This window comes from Pempheris klunzingeri, chromosome 20 (genome assembly GCF_042242105.1).
Source record: "Pempheris klunzingeri isolate RE-2024b chromosome 20, fPemKlu1.hap1, whole genome shotgun sequence".
Lineage (NCBI taxonomy): Eukaryota > Metazoa > Chordata > Actinopteri > Acropomatiformes > Pempheridae > Pempheris > Pempheris klunzingeri.
The window spans coordinates 19,973,995-19,997,329 of NC_092031.1; the positions used below are offsets into that span (position 1 = coordinate 19,973,995).

The 23,335-nt window shown below is 42.2% G+C and overlaps 1 protein-coding gene across 1 annotated transcript; it reads right to left on the minus strand.

Moving 5' to 3' along the window:
- Nucleotides 1–5,999: 5,999 nt before the first annotated feature.
- mbtd1 (mbt domain containing 1) lies at nt 6,000–23,104 on the minus strand. Its single transcript, XM_070851560.1, has 17 exons — nt 22,967–23,104; nt 21,644–21,848; nt 21,414–21,547; nt 21,209–21,323; nt 21,044–21,114; nt 20,844–20,961; nt 17,815–17,949; nt 17,636–17,724; nt 17,231–17,465; nt 14,342–14,397; nt 13,334–13,438; nt 13,029–13,176; nt 11,653–11,735; nt 11,184–11,418; nt 10,892–10,963; nt 8,867–9,022; nt 6,000–8,468 (listed from the first exon to the last, which is right to left on the minus strand). Exons 1-17 carry the CDS (start codon nt 22,985–22,987, stop codon nt 8,350–8,352), a joined length of 2,097 nt encoding a protein of 698 aa, XP_070707661.1. The 5' UTR covers nt 22,988–23,104; the 3' UTR covers nt 6,000–8,349.
- Between the last annotated feature and the right edge of the window lie 231 nt (nt 23,105–23,335).

Genomic DNA, 23,335 nt, shown 5'->3' on the forward strand with positions numbered 1-23,335 from the left:
TTCAGGGACCAGTCCAGTGTGTTGTCCAGGTGCACACAGATTATTTGAATGTTGACTTGGTGAGGTGGGGGCTTAGACCTGTCTTGGAGGTGTTCAGTAGGAGGCCTTTCTTCTCACTCCAGTCAGGCTCTCACCTGGTCCCTTCCTCCCAAACACCACGACAGCCGTGTGGTCTGAATATTTCTGAGTGTGGCCCAGTGAGGACCCAGAGTTAATCAATCAATCAATCAATCAATATTCATATAGCACCAATTCACAACAGCGTTACCTCAAGACTCTTTCCATAAAGAGCAGGTCTAGACCAAACTCTTTAATTAGAGAGAGACCCAACGATTCAGGAATTCAACATTAAGGATTCAAGAATCCCCACATGAGCAGCATCAGATATTATATTAGGAAACAGTGGCGGAAGAACTCCCCTTTAACAGGAAGAAACCTGGAACAGACCCAGGATCAATGTGGCCGGCTTCTGTAGGGGTCCGTGTTGGGTGGAGGTGGAGAGAGAGAGAGAGAGAGAGACAACACAAACAGCAACCAACGTACTAACAGTGACTATAGCACTAACAATAGGAGTGTGACTAACAGATTAGCAGTATGATATTATTGAAAAACATGACAAGTGGCTGATGATCCTCAGCAGTGATTCATGAAGCAGAGAACCACAGCAGGAGAACCAGGACCAGGATCCACAGGAACCTGAGAACCACAGCAGGAGAACCAGGACCAGGATCCACAGGAACCTGAGAACCACAGCAGGAGAACCAGGACCAGGATCCACAGGAACCTGAGAGATGAGAAAAGCACAGAAAGGCTGCAGGGAAGATACCAAGTTAGTAACAGACATTAAAGAGACATGAAGCATCAGGATGGAGAGGAAGATAGAGAATAGAGGAGCTCAGTGCACCATAGGAGTCCCCCAGCAGTCTGAGCCTATAGCAGCATAAGTAGGGGCTGGTCCAAGGCCTGATCCAGCCCTAAACTATAAACTTTATCACTAAGGAAGGTTTTTAGTCTACTCTTAAATGTAGAGAGGGTGTCTGCCCCCCAGTTAGAGTTAAAGTCCCCTGAGGAGCCCCTGTGCTGCTCACCACCATCCCAGAGACACATTTCCCCAACCTGAAGAACTGTGGTCAGGTGATCCACGATCCAGGAAGTGAATGAAAATTTCAATTCAAGAAATTTCTTTCAGTTTCATAATGTTAGTTTATATTTCTAGAATGTTCCAGTTGCACAATGTTAGAATGTTGTATTTCAAATCTAGCATGTTAAAGTTTTGAATGTTATGTTACCTTTCATGATTGTTCAGATTCTAGAATTTTATGTTGTGTTAAGTTACAATTCTAGAATGTCAAGTTACAGCTAATGAATGTTACGTAAACATTTCAATTTCAATTTCAAATTAAAATCCCAGAATGTAACCTGACAGTTTTAGAGTGGGATCTTTCAATTCTAGAATGTTCAGTTAGTCACAAATTTAGAATCTTACAATATGGTTGCAGAATTTCAAATTTCAGAACTTTCAAAGTTCTACAATGACAGAATTCTAGAATGATAATTGTAGAATGTTATTACAATTCTGGAATATTATTTGAAAATGTGAAGTTACCCTTTAGAATGCTAAAATTCTAGAATGTTCACTTACAGGCTCGATGCGTTTAACTTTGAAATTTAAACTACGGCTCTAGAATGGTACAGTATAGTATATATATATATATATAGTATAGTATGTTTGTCATAGTTATAGAATTCTAGAAGTTTAACTTAACAGTCTAGAATGTTGTGTTTCAGGTCTTGATTGTTTACAGTGAGCATGTTAAGCTACAGTCGTTCAATTTAAGTTCTAGAATGTTAAGTTACAATACTTGAATTCTGAATTATGAGCCACAGTTCTACAACGTTATGTTGAATTCTTGAATTTGAAAATGAAGTTAGTTCTGGAGTTCTGTACTGTTAGTCATCTAGATTGTTAGATTATAGTTCTGTCCCGTTCAAAGTCTAAAGTCTTATGTTATTGTTCTACAAAGTTCTAGAATGTTAAGTTCTAATTCTCAAATTTTAAATTACAATTGCAGATCGTTAACTTACGATTCAACAGTGTTGGGTTACATTTCTAGAATGTTCTGTTGTAATTGCAGAATTTTATTAAATTTAGAATTTTCTGTTTCAAATTTAGAAAGTTAGTTGCAGAATTTTATATTTCAATTCTAGAATTTTCAATCTAGAATGTTAACTTAGGATCCTTGAATTGAAATAATCTAATTAAAATGGCTCTGACAGCTGAGTCATGTTTGAGTCTTTTACCTGATTCTACAGAAGGAGCTTTAAAAGGCCGTGACAGCACCTCAGACAGAAGACATGAGGGCAAAGCGCTGAGATGAGGACTCTGACAGTTTGACTGCACAGCTGGAGCGGAAACTGAATTTGTGCTTCAACGTGATAAGGATCTCCAATTTGAGAACAAAGAGGCAAGCGAGTCTGAAACTGCAGCGATCCCCCCAGAGGAGTGGCTCCAGTTTTAGAACGTACACCTCTGTACTTAGTAACAAAGGATTTCCACTGTGTTTGAAGTCAGAAGCCTTTTTATTCAGTGTAAAAGTCAGATCTTACAAAAATCACCAGATAAACTTTCACAGCCATGCGGAAACAGTTTGCAACGCTTGTAAACAAAGAAGCCATTCAGTACAACCAATATTAGGATCCAAACATTTGGCTTTATTTACAAAGTCTATCAAAGCTTGATCACAGCACAAATTTACCATATGAAAGGAAACTGGTATACACTATAAAAAAGATGTACAAACTTTAAACTGCAATCTAATAATGTACCTCAGGGGTCAGTGTTAATATCAATAGATTTATAACTATTAACATAGATTTTTTTTTTCATTTGTATCCAAAATAAATTTTGCACCATAACCCGCTCAACTCACAATTATTTTCAGACAATAGTAATCCCAATACATTTAGTCATTTTTATCAAATATATATAGCACCACAATATAATGGTTTAATATAATTGGGGGTGGAGGGGGGACCCGTGTTAGTATCCAAGAATAAAACAATTATTCAGCTCCAGCCTGTTCCTCGTCACTGCCCCCACCTGCCAGAAGCAGTTTGGGGCGCAGGAAGAACTCTGTGACCAAACGAGCCCACCACTGCCGGGGAGACGCTCGAAAAAACCCACCAACATTCAGACAGGACGAAAACACAAACGCTCATGTTACGAAATATTAAAATTAGGCGCGCTTGGCTCGTCCCACAGGGTCCACTCAGGTCCAGCCGGGGAAGCAAGTCAAAACTGGAGTCCACTATGAGATTTGGAGCTTGGAATAATTTAATGAGACACTAAAAATCCCACTCAAAGATGATGAGATACCACATCAGACTTACTCAGCCAGATGTGTGTGTGCGCCGACAGACTTTAATCATTTCGCCTTAGTAAGTAACACCAGTATTTGTATTTCCATCCCGACTTTGACTGTTTCAATTCTATCATCTTCTTGGCAGCGATGGGCTTCCATACATTTTCTGATCACAGTGGAGGAGGAAAAACACAGACAGACTGAAGAACAACCAATGACGGTTACAACAAATATAACAAGCTCAGTACAACATTGGTACAACACGTTCTGCCCTACATGCATTCACTTGATCAGTGCACTCAGTCTCAAATCAACTCACTGCTTCCATCTCCAGCCACTGATGCCCACACAGCTTAAATACACAGCAACCTGTGGATGGACGCCAAGCTTGTTCCATTTTTTTAGATTTAGGGATCAAGGAGAAATGAGAAGCTTTAATATCTACAAGGAAAAACGGAGAAACAGAAGATCCAAAACAGTGTTGATTGTGCATTTGATTATTTAGGGTTAATCTAGAAGAGGGTAGCAGCAGTTAGTCCATAGAACAGTCTTTTTTTTCTTTTTTGTACTAAGATATTAATGCAGTTTGGTCATGAAGAACTTGAATGCTTCTTTCTGCCTTCCAACATCTGAGGAAAAGAACTCCTATAACGCACCCTAACCTGAAACCTATCTGCTCTCAATGATTGTGAGACGTTGTCTTTTATTGCTCATTTGGTCTTAGAAGTTTAGCGTTTGAGCTATCCAATCTCATCAGGAGACAAATTTAATTCATTAGAAAGCAAATCGTACATCCCATTAAGAAGTAGAACAGAACAGCTACAGAAGGCAGATCGAACCAAAGAAATCAACAAGTGTTTTCTGTGTCACCACTCAAATCTAGAAAAGCTACAAAACATGGACAAAGATACACGAACTGGTGAGTGAGATAAGACCTTTGTTGTTTGAATAGTATGGAAGCAAATAAGGACCCTGCTAACTGGAATCTTGAAAGCAACTGAAATGTAACCACTACTGAACACGTGATGTAGGAGCTGAAATACCACTAAGCTCAGAGCGTTGGTACCATTTGGATTTGAGTTCTCATATTTATCTAATTTATTTCAGGTATTTTGGTAAGTTGCTCAAATTGAGGTTCTTTTTTCTTTTGCCCACAAGTGACAAAGTGCCTTAGTAGCTGAGTGGGTTGGTTGCACATGAACACGGAGATGATGAACCTGAATTTGTGAACCCTAAAAAAAAAATAAACATAAACATAAAGGTTGCTTTAAAAAAATTGAGCAACATTTTCTGCTAATTTCCCAAAAGGTTCTAAAGCAGCAAACATTCAGTGGTGTTCCAGCATCAAGTATCCCCCAGTGGTTACAGGTACTAGTTCACTAGTTCACTTCAGTTTCCCGACGGTTTCTAGTTGTTACAGAACTTGTTTGCTTCCACAGTGAGATGCACATGATGAAGACCCCCCCGAGCTTTTCAAACCCAGCTCATTCAGAAAGTTACAAACGCTGAGGACCAAAAAAAATGAAACACAAACTTCCTGAGAATTGAACCATGAACCTTACTGGTAGAAAGAGAAATGATGGATCTTTTACCGTCACTGAGAAGTTTAAATCTGCTCTGCATTTCAATCCAAACCCTCGCTCACAAAAATCACAGTTATATAATACCATTTTGTTAAATTATCTCATCTGTTCATTATATTAATGTAGTGATCAAGACATTGGAGGGTGCTAGAAGTTTTATTAACATAGCAAAATAATATGGGATCTATTATTATTGCATCATTCAAATTAGAAGACTACCTCGTGTGCTGTGATAAAATTCTTCCATGTTTGGTGTCTAGTCTTCAAGTCGATCATTCTCAGGTAATCATTTTCATTTGCATATGCTAACACACTGCCATAGTCTATTTCACACTCTTGTTTTAGCTGAACGTGGCTAGCATCAGGAGGTAGTAGATAAACAGCTGCAAAAATCTAGCTTGAAGAAGAATGAAAGGAGTCATGGACTTCTACCTAATCAGGACTGTGTACTCCACACCATCATAGTTTATAATATATATATATATCTATGTATTTATGCCACTTCTAGATCCTGCCGTCTTATATAAATGCTGCCGTCGGAGACTAGAGAAAATGCAGTGCATTGTTCATGTTTCATTTTTAACAAGAAAACTGTTCTGTGGCTCAGGTGAATCATAAACTAGCTTGCATACATATGGCTCTGACGTGAGAACAACCGAAGCAACAGAAAACCCCTAATGCTTTGCATATCGCCCTAATAGAATCTGAAACATCGTCTTTTTTTTTGCATTTGGACAACAAAACCTCTCGACTACGACGCTGTTCACCCGAGGCGAATCTTTGTGTGTCAGGAGTCCAACCTCTTCTTTTCAATGACAGAAACCAGTGGGACACGGCTGACGCTGTCTGAAGTCGGCCGTGTCTTCAGCTTTTGATTATATTCAATTCGTACGTTCATAAATGGATTTACATTTGAATTATACATAGAAATAAAATACAAAACATTAAATCTAACAACAGTAATTGTATTTCTTGACTCCTAATGTTATATGTATCTAATGTTTGAGTGATTAATTAGTCATTTATTTTTCAAGAGGATTTTCAATTTGCCTTTCTTATTCCATTCACCTATTAGATTTCATTCCTTTAAAGATGTGTAAGCAGTGTGCTACATAATATTATATATATAGTCCATACAGAGGCCAGAGTCCTGCAGGTACATGACAGCTGGCCGCTTTAGATAGAGGCAGTACATGGGTTGGTCTTCCTTTAAAAAAAAAAATTAACTCTGACATACCTGTTTAAAGTTTACATGCCGTAAACTCTGAAGTTTTTTTAATGCTTTAACTAAATGAAACTAAGATTTGCTTTTTCAAACAGATTGACCATAATTTACCACTGAAGTCTAGCTTTACTCTGGTGGCACACTCAGTCAGGATGGTCCACCTGAAGGTACCAACACAAACAGCACAACAGGAATCGGACTCTCTGCTGCTGTGCCGCTGTGGCAGTGAGGAAGTGATGCACCCATTTTACTGTGCCGATCAGTTCAGCTGGTACACACAACCAACACTGGTCAGCTGTGTTGTCTGTCTGTCGGTCCGTCTGTCCGATAAGGTTCCTTCCTGACAACAGCTACTTCCAGACTGTAAAGGACAAAGTACACACCGTGGAGTGGGACAGTGGGGATGACACGTCAGAGTGCACCCTATCATACCAGTAAGGTTTCTCTTTCATACAACACACCCTGCTGCTCACTTAGTCACACTATGCAAATGTGTTTCTCATTTAGAATCTCTTTAAAACTCAGGTGATTTGATTTGAAATGGAAAAAGCTTCATCATTTCTGTTCAACATTACAGCACAAAGGCCCTGAAAGTGTTGGAGGGAGTGTGACGGGTCCCTAAAGCTCCACCAGCCGCCTGACGCTGTGCCCTCATTAGATACGTGCTCTCTTGGCGAAGCTCCTCCCGGATCATGTCGCCTGTTCTACTGCGACCTACCGGCTGGGCCGTGAAGGAGAGGCTGTGTGAGGGTCAGAGGTTTGGGTGGCGGTGAAGCACAGCTCAAACTGTGGGCATTAAACACACCAGCCCTCCTATGTGTATATATGCAGGAGACTAAGACGTACAGACCGCACAGTGTTAGTGAAAGCCTGAGGGAATGTGCATCACAGCTGTCTTAGACACAAGAAATGAAGGCCCCCAGTTTTAACGTGGTCATCGTACTCCTAAAACAATTAGTAGACTAATTAGTAAGTATCTTGGCAACAGTCTCAATAATCGATTAATAATCAAAAAAGATATTGGTTCCAGCCTCTCAAATGTACGGCTGCACTTCTCTGTGTCTTATTACTGCAAACCTTTACATCTCTAAGCTCTTTTCATGTCGATGACGCTGGTGGAGCCTGAGAGCTGAGGTGGAGACAAAGCCCAACATGGACGACACTACTCTTAACTCACACTTTGGTTCTGTAATGTTTGAATCAGAAATGAATGCAGCTGTGGGAATCTTCTGGCCAATACTGGAAGAAACAAACTCTTAAAAAAAAAAAGATGAGTATCAGTAATGCTGAGCAGCATTACACGAAGAAAATCTCTCTTAAATCACAATCCTTAATATCTATACTCTGTAGATCTATCTGGATAGGTCTCCGCACACTATATGAATATAATCACTTTATCAAACAATGCACATTAAGTTTCCCACACAGCCACCAAAAAATGAAGATGCAAAGTAAGAACATTAACACAAAAACAACTCCAAAATCATTACAAAATAAAAGAAAAAACAACTTCAAGTACTATTGACAAAGTAAAAGTCCACCTGGCAATATTGTTCAGAAGATAATGAAAATATACACAACTCTGCTTCTCTTACTGCCAGCCTCTCTGCTCTCCTCAGGCCGTTCAGTGGCTGACTCTGACCTGAAAAAAAAAAAAACAAACTTAAACTAAAGACCTGGCTCAATAAATGGTTCTCACAGTTTCTACAGGTCTCTGTGCACGGCCCACGTTGTGGCAGAGGCAGGGTGGGCTGATGTCGACTTGCAGGACCCCCCGTCTCTGTAGAAAAAGGGTTGGTTTTTTTTTTAATCCATCCAAATATCCCGTCTGGTCGGACGAGTCAGACTGGAGAGAGTGACGGTTCTTTCATGTGTGAAGGAGAATGCCCAAACATGTGACCCAGGCCTGACCCTGGGAGTGACTATGTGCACACTCAGCTACAAGGTTAGAAAACGGTTTCATGGGATGTTCCCTTCAGGAGTTGTCAGAAGCATGAAAACAACCCCCTTCTCCTCGTCGTCACCGCCTCCCACACCGACTCTGTGGAAGGCCCGTGGCGTTGGTCTGTGTGAGATATGAGGGTAGTGGGACTCTCCGTGCTCCTGATCCTCCTCGCTAGAGTGGTCCAGAGGTGAGTCCTGTCCCGGTTCGTCCTGCTCCGTCCTGACCCTAGTGACCTCAAGGCTCCTGTTTGATGTAGTAGCTGCCTGAGCCGTTGCTCTCCTGGTCGGAGGTGCCCTGGGAGAAGGTAAATTCGTCCACCTCGGCCGCGTCCTCTTTCATTCGCAGGAGAGATTCTAGAAACGGGGACAGGACAGATAAGGGAGAGAACAGCAGCACAGATGAGCCAGTCGTGTTCATGCACTTTGAGTGAGGTACGACAGGAGCGTCAATGCTAACTCCACATGCATTCTGTACAACATTTACAATGAAACAAACATGCGCTATATGGAGGGAAAAACCCTGGTAAAGCCAAAACTGTAACTCCTGCACATCAAATGAACAGACCTCCACTGAGGTGAGGACAATGACGATGAACATGTACAAACGAACGGCAGGACATGCAGCATCAGCACCATCCAGCTCCACAGCGAGGCCCTGTGAGCGGGACATGGAGGACCGCCTCCTGTTCTGAACGGCGCTGACGCTCGGAAGGCTCTGTGCCATGCTGGTTTTATCGTTAGTGTCACATTACCTGATTTGTGGGTTTGATGGAGGTGGGTTCGGGGTCGGGGCCGAGTGGGCCCCTGGGCAGGGTAAGGGGGCGGACTCTGCTCTTCGTCCCCCGAGAAGCTGCTCCTCCTCCTGCCTGCCTGACTGAAGGGCCGTCGACCAACAGGAATCTTCCTCTCTAAACACCAAGTCAGACTCGAGTAAGCTACCAGGGGCTTATTACACACAGGGGTTCAATTCAACTGGAAGGCGTGCTGGATGTTTAGATTATGTCTTGGGAAGGAAAGTTAAAAAGGTTAGAGCTCAGGATGAAACTGGTTTCATTCAACCTCACACTGTGGTCACTGTGGTGCCAATCTGAATAAGCCCCTGGTAAGCTGTCATCAGGCTGCCAGACTCAAGCAAGCAGATGTGCTGTTAGGTACCAAGAGTACGGCAAAGCAACTGTGCCGACTGTATGGAAGTCTGTGGCTGCCAATATTTAGATATTCAAATAATCTAATGTGACTTCTACTTTCCACTGCACGCCTGTGATGCAGGACCAAATTAAAACTCTGAATCAGAAATATTGCAGCACAGAACCTAAACATGCCATGAGAAGAATTAAATGTCTTTTATATTTTCAATTGGCAGAAAGTGTGAAATTGAAATGATCTCCACTGGCTAAAAAGGCTTTTTCCATGGTTACTTTCTATTTATGGCCAATGTGAGATCGCTGGACGTCACAAACTAATCCAAAAAAAGATCATTAAAGAGGAGCTAAACAATATTCAAATTCAAATTTCATTTTCAAGTCTAAATGAATATGAGAATGAGAAACATGGTCAAAGCCAACCATGATGAAACTGACCGTGAAAAAATGACTGGAAATGTCCACTTGGTTCTAAACAGATAAGCTCTATATCATATGAAATGATATCATTCTAATATTGGCAGTCATCGACATCCACATGCACTGCTTCTGTTCAGTGTACCAGTTTAGCATTAGCATCTGCTTTTGTGATCTGAAACTCTGGACCTAAACACGGATGCAACACCAGGCCTTCTGCTCAGGTCTCAAAATCTAACACTATTCTGTCCAAGTGAGCTGCACTCAGAATGATTCAGCCCCTCTGCAAATTAGGTGTACTGGAGAAATGTACAAACTTTCAGCTGTGTTCAGTGAACAACTCAAACAAGAAGATGGTTTCTCCAACTTCAACACAAAATGCCACTTTTAATGACTAATGACTAAGAACCCCCTAAATAGAATCCCTCATTTACAAATCAGGTGATAGAACACATCAGCAGTATGTCTAAAGGAGGAGGAAGAATGAGGCAGACCCTGAAAAGAACCCCCTGCCTACAGTGAAGCATGGTGGAGGCTCAGTGATGTTCTGGAGCTGCTTTGCTTCTTCTGGCTCTGGAAACCTGCAGCGTTTGGAGAGTAAGATGGATTCAATCAAGTAGCAGGAAATCCAGGAGAAAACATCAGGCCGTCTGTGAGGAGGCTGAAGCTTGGATGTCACTGGACCTTCCAACAGGACAATGATCCCAAGCTTCCCTCAAAGTCCACCAAGGCTGGGCTTCAGAAAAGATACTAGAGTGACTAGAGTGTCAGAACCTGGTGTCTGGATATGAATCACGTTTGCAGCTTGTTAAGAAGGGGTTGAATAAATGAGAGACTGCAGCAGTCATTAAAAGTGGCTTAGTGTGTTGAATTTGGAGAAACCACCTGTTGAGCTGTTTAAATTGTTGTTCATTGCACACAGCTGAGAGTTTGTACTTTTGCTAACACACCTAATTTGCAGTGGGGGTTGGATCATTTTGAGTGCAGCTGTAGATGTTAAGAACTGTCCCACTCAGAGCTTTCATCTTTCTACAACATCCTGTAATGTGACATGAGATCCGATGAAAATGCTCCGGACACACCGCACAGGCATCCAGTCAGAGAGCAACAGAGTTTCCACCAGAAGTGTGGCCAGAGACAGTGAGAGGAACAGGAAAAGGAGGCGGCGAAGGAGAGAGTGGAGAGAAATCAAATGACAGCGCAGTTAGGATCACTCACTTTTCTTCTGGCCTTTGTACTGCTGGGCCTTTTTCTTCTGCTTGGGTACAGACTGAGGCATCTCTCTGCTGCCTGAAGGGAGATCATAAGACAGGAAACTATGGGATGCTGGTGGCAGTGAGGTACAAACCAAGGAGACAAATGCCATCACAAATACAGCAGATGGAATGTTTACAATCTAGCACAACTTACAATTTGGGATGCATTCATCTGCCATGTTAGCTTTGGATCACAAAGTAACCAAAAACACAAGGCTTAACGCTTTCCAAGCTAGAACGCATCATGTCCTTACTCTGAGAGGCCGGGGGCTGAAGCTGGTAGCCTGTCAGCTGACACCAGCCCACAGGGTAGAGGTCAGGTGACTCGCAGTCCACCCACTGGTCATACTCATCCTCCCAGCCGTCAAAGTGAATCCTCAGTAGCCGGTGCACAATCCTCGTCACCGTGGCAACACACACCAGCCGTGGCTCCATAAGATCGACAGCCTCAAGCTTCATGCCTTGTCGGAAACCATGATTGGGAACCTCCTAGAAGACGCAAGGCAGCAAGAAAGTGAAGAAAAAAATGTAACTCATGTCCATACAGTACAGACAACATACTACAGGAAGCTACTGGTGAAGGTAGTTTCCTGCTAACACTGGAAAAAAGATATTTCCAAAAGCTTACATTGTGTTTGTGACATTTAAGTATTAATAACCAGAAAACTGTAGAAAATGAGAAGATGTCACTGCACACAAATAGAAACCACTGATGAAGCCTACCTTGTTAAAGAGCTTGACCGGAGCAGCTACTGAACCTGTTTCTCTGAGGTAGTCGAACCATTTAAATGGCAGTTTAGTGTACCCTGCAGAACAGAGTCAGCGTCAGACAGCAGAACATCAGTACATTTGCCAGAAGATGAAACTGCTTCTAACCTACAACTTGGCCTAGAGAGGAAGGGAGCATAGAGGCTCTGCATGGAAGACTTCAATGCCTCAATAAAAACAAACCACACCACATGAGTATTCTAAGAACACCTTTAGACACACGGTAAAAGGACACTGTTGTTTAGCTTTTTGTCTCCAATAAGAACTGAATGACTTATTTTTCACCGAGGCATCAAACGTTAAAATCAACGGAGCGAAGGGAGGAGGTGTAATCAGTGTTGTCCAGCATAGCAGCATAGCAAAGCTCTGGCTTCATAGTTTTTATGAGGAGGTAATGTATGGACACACACATGCACCCATCCATCCATCCACTGTCTATACCGCTTATCCTTCAGGGTTGCAGGGGGTTGGAGCTAATCCCAGGCGGGGTACACCCTGGGCTGGTCACTAAGGATGTGCGGCTTAAGCAAGAATACTATTTGATAGTTGCTGTGAACTATTCAAAGATCATTCAAATACTGTGAGCGAACAAAAAAAAGAAAAGCCCCCATGTTTACAGAGGCCTGGCTGCATCTCAACACCCCCTGTCGATCTAAAGCTCCCAGTGGGCGTAAGAGGCGCTGGTAAAAACTAAGGCAAATATACTTTTTTAAAACATGACGACAGTCGTATAAGATTCTTCTATCACTTCTACGACTAATCGAAAATCACGGCCCATCAATCACAGAGCCAACACAGAGCCACCTGTGAACCAAAGCAGCACGTCATGAAGAAGAACATGCAGAAAGGCCCCATGTTCAAACTGCAGACCTGGAAGCTTCTTATTGTGAGGCAACACACCACCGTGCTGCCCTGGACTCTGCACTTTAACACTTTAAAACTGTTGTGTGTGGACTAGCCAGCCGGGATAATACAGATGTCATGTGACTATATTTTAAAAAAAAGACAAAGCTCCCCCACACGTCCTTATGAAAACTAATGACAGTGATTTATATTTAGTATATTTAGTATAGGTACAGGTCTTTGCTTGCTGGACAACACAGAAATACAATACACCTCTTTGTTTTTGTGTTGTGATTGAGTGTCTTAATAAAGAACTGGTCCCTTACCCACGACTAAGAGCTAAATAACTAATGTTATGACACAATAAATACAGAAAATACTACAATATGTATTGTATTAAACTTTTTTCTCCTATATTTGAGTCGTTTTTATTTCGGCATTACATAGAGCTGTGGTCCTCTAAACCAGAGCCAACAGGTGTGCAGTACCTCTGGGGGGCGTGAGTTCAATGTCATTGATTTCACAGAAGCCGACAGGGAAGATGGAGGGGGAGGTGCTGTGGTAGCAGAACCAGTCTGATCCGTCCACTGCCTCTGAACCATCGATCCCGATCATGAGGTACCCGTCTGCCAACACCTACCACAAAGCACAGACAACGGCAGAAGTTAGCCTGGAGTGCCTGAGTGTAAGGCATTAGGAAATAAACACCTCCTTTTTACTCCACCAGGTGTTTGTCCCTGACACACAGCGTCTCAGCACATCACATTAACACGGAATCCACAAGGGCACTCGCCTTTCTTACAGTGGCTACACATATAGCTGAGAGGTTGAGGGGGTCAATGGCTTCTAGCTTCATCCCGTCTTTGAACCATTCCCCATTCTGGTCCACATCTCTCACCTGATACATGAGACAGAAGAGAACCACACTGAGGATTATTATTTGCGTGCATCAGACATTGTATCTGAATGCTGTAATAATTACAGTTGGACATGTTTGAAAACTGGAAGATTAAGGGATTGTAAAAACCTGTCACATAGCATCATCAATCATCACTTAACATTAGATCTAAAAAAAAGAAGCAAAAGCAACACACAGCATGTTGAATACCAGGACCCTGTTCTTCCACTTTGGTTCAACAAATCCAGGCTAACATGCTGTTATCAGGCTAAAGCGATCCTGTTGGTTCTTTGAACGCACTTTGAGCATTGATTTGTTCATCCGGGACAAAGTGATCTTGGATAACAGTGCGTTTGTACTTTGAAATAACGGCGACATGAGTAGAGAGCTGAAGCCATGATCAGCACTCATATGACTGGCTGAGTACTGACTGGGATTGCAGTTACACAAGAAGGTGTGTTAGAACACCTCCCAACATCAGTCTCATTCTCTGTGGGCTCCCGCATTGTTACAGCTGGTTTTTTTGTTTGCATATATCTAGCTGTTGACATCACTGTCAACAGCTAGATAAACCCACAGTATGGTTAGACGAGGTCCTCACTGTTGGACTTTTCAGTGATAATCAGGAGTCAGTTTGCATGTTAACATAGAAAACCCTCATTATAAAGCAAGCCATTTTACCAGGGTCACCTGCTCCTGATCCAGCTGACTGTCAATAAGATGCATTTTTGGGCTGAAACTTGTTCGGATAACCGATTTATTTTTAGCAGACTAAAGTGGACGATAACTTGGCTACCTACGTACTAAGAATGGGGGCCCGGTCTGCAATGGCTCATAATGACACATTAGTATATCACAATACTTTAGCACAGCAAAATAGAAGTGTCTGGAGTTTTGTATTACCTTCTGGAAGACCTGTGCAGGAGCATCAGCTTGACCCTCAATTTTCTTTGAAACATCTGAAAAAGAAATTGAGAGATGAAAATGAATAACTGTGCTCCATCATATGGAAATGCTTTAGGAGCTGAGAACACGCCGGACTTCAGGGAACTGTTTGAGAAAAGAAGTGAGCGGTTGGATTATGAACACAAGAGGAGCTTTCATTAACAGACACAACAACATTTCATAAAAGTAGGCCTAGCACATCACTTATCACCCATAATTAATGACACCTTTTCTTTAGTCTTTGGAAACGGCCACAGTGCTTGTTAGTAACAGTACTTGATAGGATAGGACAGATTAAAGCTTTCATACAGTTTAATCATCAGACATGACATTTAAAAGGGGCAGTTTACTCTTTTTACTCTGCAACATCAGTTTGCTAACCAGCACTTAGCATAACAACAACAATAATAATAATAATAAGAAGAAGAATAACTTTATTTGTATAGCACCTTTAAAAACAGAGCTTATGTGTTTAAGTGCTTTGACTGACAAAGCAAAACAGGAGGCAGCAATATAACAGCAGAGAGCTGAACAGTGAGGCCAAAGAAAAAAAAAAGAAAAAGACAAAAACAGGTGAGAAAGGGTGGGAGAAGAGATGAAAAACATTTTTTAAAAAATGCTAATATAAAAAATACAAATAAAAAAATAAGTACAATAATAGAAATACAAATGAAAAATGATAAATCAATAAAAAATAAAAGCTAGAAACCAATAACAAGTAAAAAAAAACATCAGCAAAAAGCAAGTCTGTAAAAACCAGTTTTAAGAAGTGATTTTAAAAGAAGTCAGTGACTCTGGGGGCCCTGTCTCCCCAGGCAGGTCGTCTCAAAGCCCTGATGGCAAAAGTACGGTCACCTTTAGACTTAAGCCTCCACTTTGGAACAACCAGCAGGGCCCCACCTGACGATCTAAGGCTGCAAACAATATATATAGCGTGAGTCCAGACCCATACACGCTTTAAACGTGATCAGTCAAATCTTAAAATCAATTCTAAATCAAACAGGGAGCCAATGGAGAAAAGCCAAGACTGGGCTGATGTGGTGCTGTCTGTTAAAACTAGTAAGCAACCAAGTGGGAGCATGTGGACAGAACCTAAAACTGAGCCTTGCGGTACACCACAGGTAAAACAAGTTTAAGAAGAGGAATTGCTTATGGTCACAGAGTAAGTTCTTGATACCAACCCAGGTTTAAGAGGGTTAATTAAAATGGCATGATCTATTGTGCATTTGAATCTAAAAGAATTTAAGCTCTAAAACCTGACTGAAATTTCTCAATATGTCATTGTGACACATAAAAGCTAAAAGTTGGGTTGAAATCTCTTTTTCTAAAGCGTAAGATAAAAATGGAGTTTAGAAATTGGCCTAAAATTCTTATGAACAGAAGGATCAAGGTTTGGCTTCTTTAAATGAATGAAAAGTGCCTTTTGCTGATGAGCTGTTAATAATTAATAAAACTTTGGGCCCCCCTGTGTGAATAACGTCTTTAAGGAATTTAGTGGGAATGTTATCAAGACTGCACGCGGTTGATGTCATGGTGGATATGATTTCAGCTAAAAGGGGCAGTGATGCTGGTCAAAGTTACTAAAATGATAATGAATGTCTGTGCTGACATGTAAAACACGGTCTGGGGGAGTAATCTGTTGCCTTATATCTGAGACTTTGGTCATAAAAACATTTAAAACTTCACACCACTCTTAGCGGGGGTGATGACAGTCCATAACCTTGAATAAAGTGCTGGGATTAGAATGATTCACTAAAATCAGATTAGAAAAGAAGGACACTCTTGCTTCTTTAACTGCCCTTTGATGATTTCTTCCAGATAAAATAAATGTACACGGTTTCCTTCCAACCGAGTCCAGAGCAGTGTGACAGGTGTGATTAAAAAGGGAGACCAGCTCCTCTGTGTTAAAACCTGGACTTAGGGCAGTAAAAGAAGCAGTTAGAATGGCAGGTGTACTGGGAATAAAAGAGAAGTGGGATAAAACCACACTGAATAAAGCTGCGTTGTGATCGGACACACAAATATCCTTAAGTCTCAAAGCTGTCAGGACTACTACACTACTGCTAGACCACTACATAACACCAAGTCAGGGGTGTGGGCCCTCGAGTGCCTGAGGGGGGTTAAGGGATTCTAGAATGTCCAAAAAACCTCTGGGATTTCCTGACATGCTTTTACCTTGGCTTTTCTATTGTTAATTACTACTTTAATATCACATGTTAGTGCACTAAACCTGGAAAATCAAATGTCTAATGACTCGTTTGCCTCTGAAGGAGCCAAAGCCAGCATGTCCTCACTTACATCATCATAGATTTCACAGAGACTACTAGTAAGTAGTCAAGGTAGGCATATAACAAGTAGCATGAAATCAATGATCCAGCACTTGTGAAGACTGAATGGTATTAATGAATAAAAGCCATGATATTTGGACACTGACATCCTGTTGAATCTGTCTCTGACAAGTGGTCCAAGTGGTGTCAAGTAATACACCTCATCATTTCAATAATGAATTTACTGACGAAGTTTCTTCTAGTCAACAAATCTCATGAGCAGATTAACATGGACGCTGTAGCTTACCAACAATCAACTGCATGTAAACTGCATGTGTTTGGTGTGCAAATGTTTGGTGCACCTGAACGCACCATTTCCTCCTGTTGGAGTAACATTTGCCAAAAACGACAGGGACCAGCTGTTTAGAGAAATGACTTTTTAAACATGGAACTACTGCATACTGTATGGAAATGACCACCCACACACACCCACACACCCACACCCACACACACACACACACACACACACACACACACACACACACACACACACACACACCACTTAAACCGATGAGCTCACCGGTTCGTTTGAAGCGGTGTCCGATGCTGCGCGACCACCCTATATTATGGATGAGGGGGCTAAACATGTGGCACCAGAAGTCGTCTGACCTGTCCTCGCTCTCCTCGTAGACCAGCCGGAGGCGACCTCCAATTACCTGCTCCACCAGCGCCACCCGTGTCCGGCACAGGTAGTTCTTATCCACCACCTCTACCCGCATCAGCTTCTTAAAGGGGAACTGCATGTTCTCCTGTACCTATGGTGCAAAACATCATCATCGGGATGTAACAAAGCCAGCAAAACCAGAGGAGCAAACCATTTCACTGATTTATTGATGTTCATTGTGTTTCCAGTGGAGAGAACATTATCAAATGTTTCATTAAGATAAAATGTCAGAAACAATTAGGAGGCATTGGTGTATCTCACCTTGGCATTAAAGTCAGGCGGCAGTGTTTTAGCTCCAGTGAGCCGCTTCACAAGAAAGGCTTTCCAGTTCGAGTACTTATGCTGTATACCTGTATGGGACAGCAGCAGTTACAGCCCATCCATCCCAGAACACATGCATGCAACAACAAGACGGTGAACAGGTGTCGCACTAGGCTCACTTTTTGGAGGTACAAGGGGTTTGCCGCTTGAAGCGCACCATCCGACCGGATGCACCTCAGGGATACAGAGGTTACACCAGAAGTCCTTACTGGTGTCGTTGTCAAAGCCCTCGTACCGCAGGAGAGCCTTGAACCCTGCAGGACAACATACAGCACAGCTCAACTGACTGCCAACTCTCCACCATGCAAACAGCAGTCCTTCCTGTTGTCATGAAACTACAGAAGTCACGTCTACAAGTCCTAAGAGTGCGCAGAATAATGGGAATCTAGAGCTCCACGACCACTGAGCAAACTCAACCTGCTGATGAAGACTGTGTAATATAGTTGAAAGGTCCAGAGCAGGAGCCTTAAGTGGAGATTGTGGTTAACACCATGAAATAAGGTGACAGGACAATTACACATGGCACTGAATGCAGCACAATGTTAATGTTATGCTAATATTCCTGATGGACTGGGGGGGGGGGGGGGTTAACATCCAGGGTTCCTCCACATTTTCATGGACAAAATTCCAAAACTTTTCCATGACCCTAACAAAATGTTCATGCCACAGGAGGCAGTGACTCTGAGTGAATGATTCCTACACTGGCCAAAAAGAACACACCTCTTCCTATTCAGTCACCGCTTCACATCACATAAAGACATTCCTCTAACATACAGAGAGCACTATGCTCCGGTATAAAGAGGGCTGGCGTAGGTAGTAGTATACATCACTGCCTCACAGTACATGGAAGCCATTCAAAACAAATCAATATCTTCTCCTAAAAATATCATTATATAATACAAGAAACACTAAGTGTGTCCAAGCTGCTGAGTGTCGTATTTTCTGGCACTGGTTTGGAGTCACTGGCTCAAATTACAAACGCCATTTTATTCATTAAGAAAATATGTACGTAAAATAAATAACGTACACATGAACAATAAAACTTGTGTGCTCCTTGAAATCAATTAAGTCTAAATTGTAATGATAATTTTGACTGCTAATGTGGGTATGGAGGCACTGAATGAGGCTCTGGGAGGTGAGCTAACCAGCCTCCTGCTGCCAACACTGCTGGAAAGTGGGGGGAGATGATGCTGCTGGGCCCAGGGCTAACGTCCAGTATCCAAAATCAAACCGCGGAGCTCAGCCGCGTGAACTTGAAATGAGGAAACGTGAGTGACGGTAAACAAACGTTGCTTCAGCTACAGTTAGAGACAGCAGCTACAGAACAGACATTCAGCATCACGTCACATTACAGGGAAGGTTTTATCTACAGCCAACACTGACGGACAACTAGTTTTACCTGTTGTGCAACTGAAAACTACAGGGAGGTGTCGGCAGTTCTGTACCGTAATTACCCAAATCAAAGTGAAAATGAACTTTCATTTTTAAACATCGTCCTAAACTATAAATTCCAACTAACTGAAATCAATTCATCGTCCAGGTCTAAGTGAAATATAGTTTTTTTTAGTTTGTGGGGTCACATAGCTCTGATTCACACTCAGCCTTTGTTATCTGATAATTATGTGATCATCTCGAAGGCAAGTAGATTTCTGATCTAAAAGATTTGTCATCGTTGAAGCACGGAAGGGATCACTTCACAGCCAGTGTGTTCAGGAGGAGGACTTAAAGCCACAAATCTCTCTTTCCATGCGTGTACGGGCATGTGAGGATTTTTATTCAAACAGACTAGAGTTTGGTCTCTTATAGAGCAAAACAGTGGAACACATTTCACTGTATTCAAGCCCAGTCGCACATACGTTTGTGAAATAGTCGTGAAATTTTAATCTCTGAATTCCTGTCCTTGGGCACGAATTTCAAAGCCACGTATTTCTATGGGATTCTCTTTTGATGTCTATTTCTGTATTTTTCTGTCAGTAGGCAGCTGCTGGTTTGGAATATAGAGTATACAAAGTAGAGTATCTAGTATACCACACCACTTTGGATGTGGGAGGGAGACCCGATCTTCTCTGTCCAAGTTTTTCAAAGTGTCAAAAACAAAAGAGTCAATCCTCCAAATAGGTACTGGGACACTTCAGAGTTCAGCGCAGTTCAGCGCAGGTTTATTGTCGACAACAAAACCCCGAGATCTGAACAAGACTAAACCCTGGACAGATCTGACACACAATGCAAAGGTCCCTCCTTTTATAATCAGCAGAATGATCTCATCTGCCTGCCCCCCCACCATCTGTCCCCAGCCAATTAGAATATAGCACAGTTTACGAGGAGGACTTTGTCCCTCTGGTCTTAACTTGACCTGATCACTTTGTCCTACCCGGGGAGTTTCCACTGGGATGTTATTATCTTTATTTATCCTACAGCACATCCTGCTGACACCATTAGGGTCCAATTCTTCCTCGACACATTTCTTAAAACAATATATTCACTAGGTTCTGGTTTCTTCTCCTCTAAAACAGAGTTAAATGTGGTATTTGGTTACCTTCTGGTTACCTTCTGGTTACCTTCTGGTTACCTTCTGGTTACATTGTTCCGATTTAAACTTTTAAACACAAAAAATGATTTTTCAGGATGAAAGGAGAAAGAAATGAAAACGGATGGTCATAGCATTAACCTGACATGTTTGTGACCGGCAGCAGACCCTCTGGACTGATAAAATAAGGAGAGGAAAACATGAAGCCTTGTGGTTAAATGTTAAGTATAAACGGTTCTAGTTAGTAGAGCAGCACAGCTTCTGTGCTCCCAGGTCCTACAGGAGTCCTACGGACAGGGAAGACGGGATTTAACACGAAAAGATCGTCCCATAGAAATACATTGGTTTGAAATCCGTGCTCAGGGACATGAAAAAAGAAATTTGTGTCCACGGACACAAATTCATAGATTCAATTCGTGACCATTTCACAAACTTCTGTGAGACTGGGTTGTGGTTTTACATGTGATCTTACATACATCTGCCATATTGTAACTTATGGCCAACACTGTGATACTGATAAACCATAGCAGCTATTCACACAAATATAAGACACGTCTAACACTCAAAGTGAATTTGCCCTCTGCCCAAATTTCCTCTAACCATCAACAGAAGCCATCTTACCTGCTAGCTTGATAATTTCTGCTATCCAGTACACCTTAGTGGAGAGGTTGGTATCGGAGTTAAGAACTTCAATCCGCACCCCTTCTTCAACGTCTCCCCAGCATGTGCCCATAGGGGCCTGGAGCACAGTGGAGGAAGTTATACAGTGAAGAGAGCAACAAATGACTGGCACTACCTTTTCGACTCCAGCTTGTACTCACATGCTTGAAACAGCTGACAGGCGCTCCAACCGTGTTATTGCTACAAATATATCGACCCCAGTCAAAGCTCTCTGCAGGAACAAGAAACAATGTGAAGCCGGAGGACAATTAAAAAGAGCAGCACTGTATCCTCTTAACCATCATTACTGCTTTTTGATGACATACCAGCTTTTGATTTGGTCTGGTTCTGTTGACTTGCTTGGTACTGGGCGAAAGCTGCCAACTTTGCCATAAGAGGCTGTTTCTGTAAGACTTTTGCCTTTTTTGTTGGTGGTTTGCCCTGGCAAAATCAAAGCAGACATCGATATTTATGTAGTCAAATAGGTTTAATCTTAAAATAACTGTTGTGGAAGTCTTATAATGCACTCACCTGGAGTCTTGCCAAGATGCTAGCTTTTTTGGAATTTGAAGAATAACTCCTAGAACAGGACACACTGCAGAAGCGCTTGGTTTTTGAGTAAAAGGCATCTCGTACTCCAACCATCCCACACATCTCACAAGTGGCTGTGACGCAGACACCACAAAACAGATGCATATAATCTGTTAAAACCATCAGACTCACAGGATTACATTCCAGAAAACACATTTCCACGTACTGACCCATTCCAGCCTTGCCATCGGGGTAGGTGTAGACTTGACCATTGTTCTTGATGATGGGCAGGCTGGCAGGGATGGAGGGCACCACCTCATCCTCGCTGTCCTCTGAGCTGGAGCTGCTGGTGGACTCCTCGCTGCAGCTGTCATAGCCATCAAACATCCCGAACGAGTCTCTCCGCTTGCGCTCTGAACGTGGGGTGCGTTCCGCCTTCATAATCAAGGGAAGGATAAACATTAGTGTCTGAACTGAAAGGCATTGGGGAATACTGTAAGGCTGGAACAAACAATGATTTTCCTGAACAATTTATCTTATGCTTCATTTCTGAAGTAATAGATTATTTGTTTAGTCAGCAAAATGTCAGAAAATAACACAAATGTCTTTCACAGCTTCACAAAAAGCCCAAATCTACCCAGACAGATGAAAACAGCATATATTAGCATTTAAAACGCATGGACCTGGGACTTTTTAGTGTTTCACTTCTTAAAAATGTGCTTAAAACAACTAATCAAATGGCAAAAACGTATGTTTAACCTTCTGTTAATCAACTAATCAATTATTAATTCGTTTCAGCTTCAAGCAATACTAATAACAATAATAATTATAAAAAGAATACATTTTATTCGTAGAGGTAATTATCCCTGTGTGTGTGTGTAATTTCCCCTGTCAAATATTCTTTGGAATCTGTCCCGAGAAGTTGGCTGTCAGAGCCATATTTCTATTTCTACCAGTTCAGTAGATCCCAGACTGGTGCTGCCAGCCGTGGAGATCCTCTCATGCAGTAAGAGCTGCTGTGCAGCATTACGGAGCACAGTCAAGACATTAGTGCCTGTCTACTTCCTCCTCAGCATCACAGGTGACATCCCATAACTGGCTGCGCTAACATTTCATATCTGCAAGCAAGACAAAGTAGTCAGAAGGCAGCAGCCTTTGAAAACACAGCGGGCTGAATGTGAGCTGCACTAAACAGAACAGCTAACTAATATCTAACCCACAGTAAGGGTCGGCCTTAAGAGAAATAGCTACTTATGCTAACTAGCGTTAGCACAGCTAGCTAGCGGAAACCCGTTTTTCCTGTTTTTATTCACAAAAGCATGCCACACTTTTCTTTTGCATAGCAAGTGTGCACCTTGACACGTGCCGTTAAAATAAGTGTGAGCTTATCTTCTTTCTACCTTTGAGCTCTTTGGAGGGTTTTCTGATATTTAGCGCAGGCTGACCCAGTAGCTAGCAGCCCCAAAGAGATAACAACAAAGGAGGAGCGCTCGCCTGAGCAAATCCTCTGTGATCGGAGGCTCGCGGCCGCAAAATGCTTCACATTCACTCACCAAATCCCTTGTGTCTTCCATCAGCCCTTCATATAGAGAACTTTCTAGTTAACTGTGCTGCCCAGTGCACAGCAGACCCCTGCGCTGGGGATAAATTTGGCTTTGAAATACCACGGCTAAATGAATACTACCAAGCAGGATATCAACAAATTACTGTGCTGCGCCTGCGCATGCGCGAGTGTAACCTACTTTCACGCTATTGGTCAATCTGGAATGGAGGTCATCGACCCACACAGAAACAAAACAGTGGGTTCTGCAATGGAAATGAATGAATGGCCTCCTCAGTGTGAGGACAGGACAGAGCAGCAGGACATCTCTGTGTATCAGACAGACACTAATATGGATTAGAGGAGGAGAAAACTAGTGGAA

Coding starts and splice junctions, on each gene's coding strand:
- mbtd1 (XM_070851560.1), bottom strand. CDS start 22,987: ATGGAAGACACAAGGGATTTG. Junction 21,324..21,413: donor GCATCTTGGCAAGACTCCAG/GTGAGTGCATTA, acceptor TGATTTTGCCAG/GGCAAACCACCAACAAAAAA. Junction 17,466..17,635: donor CGCCTGACTTTAATGCCAAG/GTGAGATACACC, acceptor TTTGCACCATAG/GTACAGGAGAACATGCAGTT.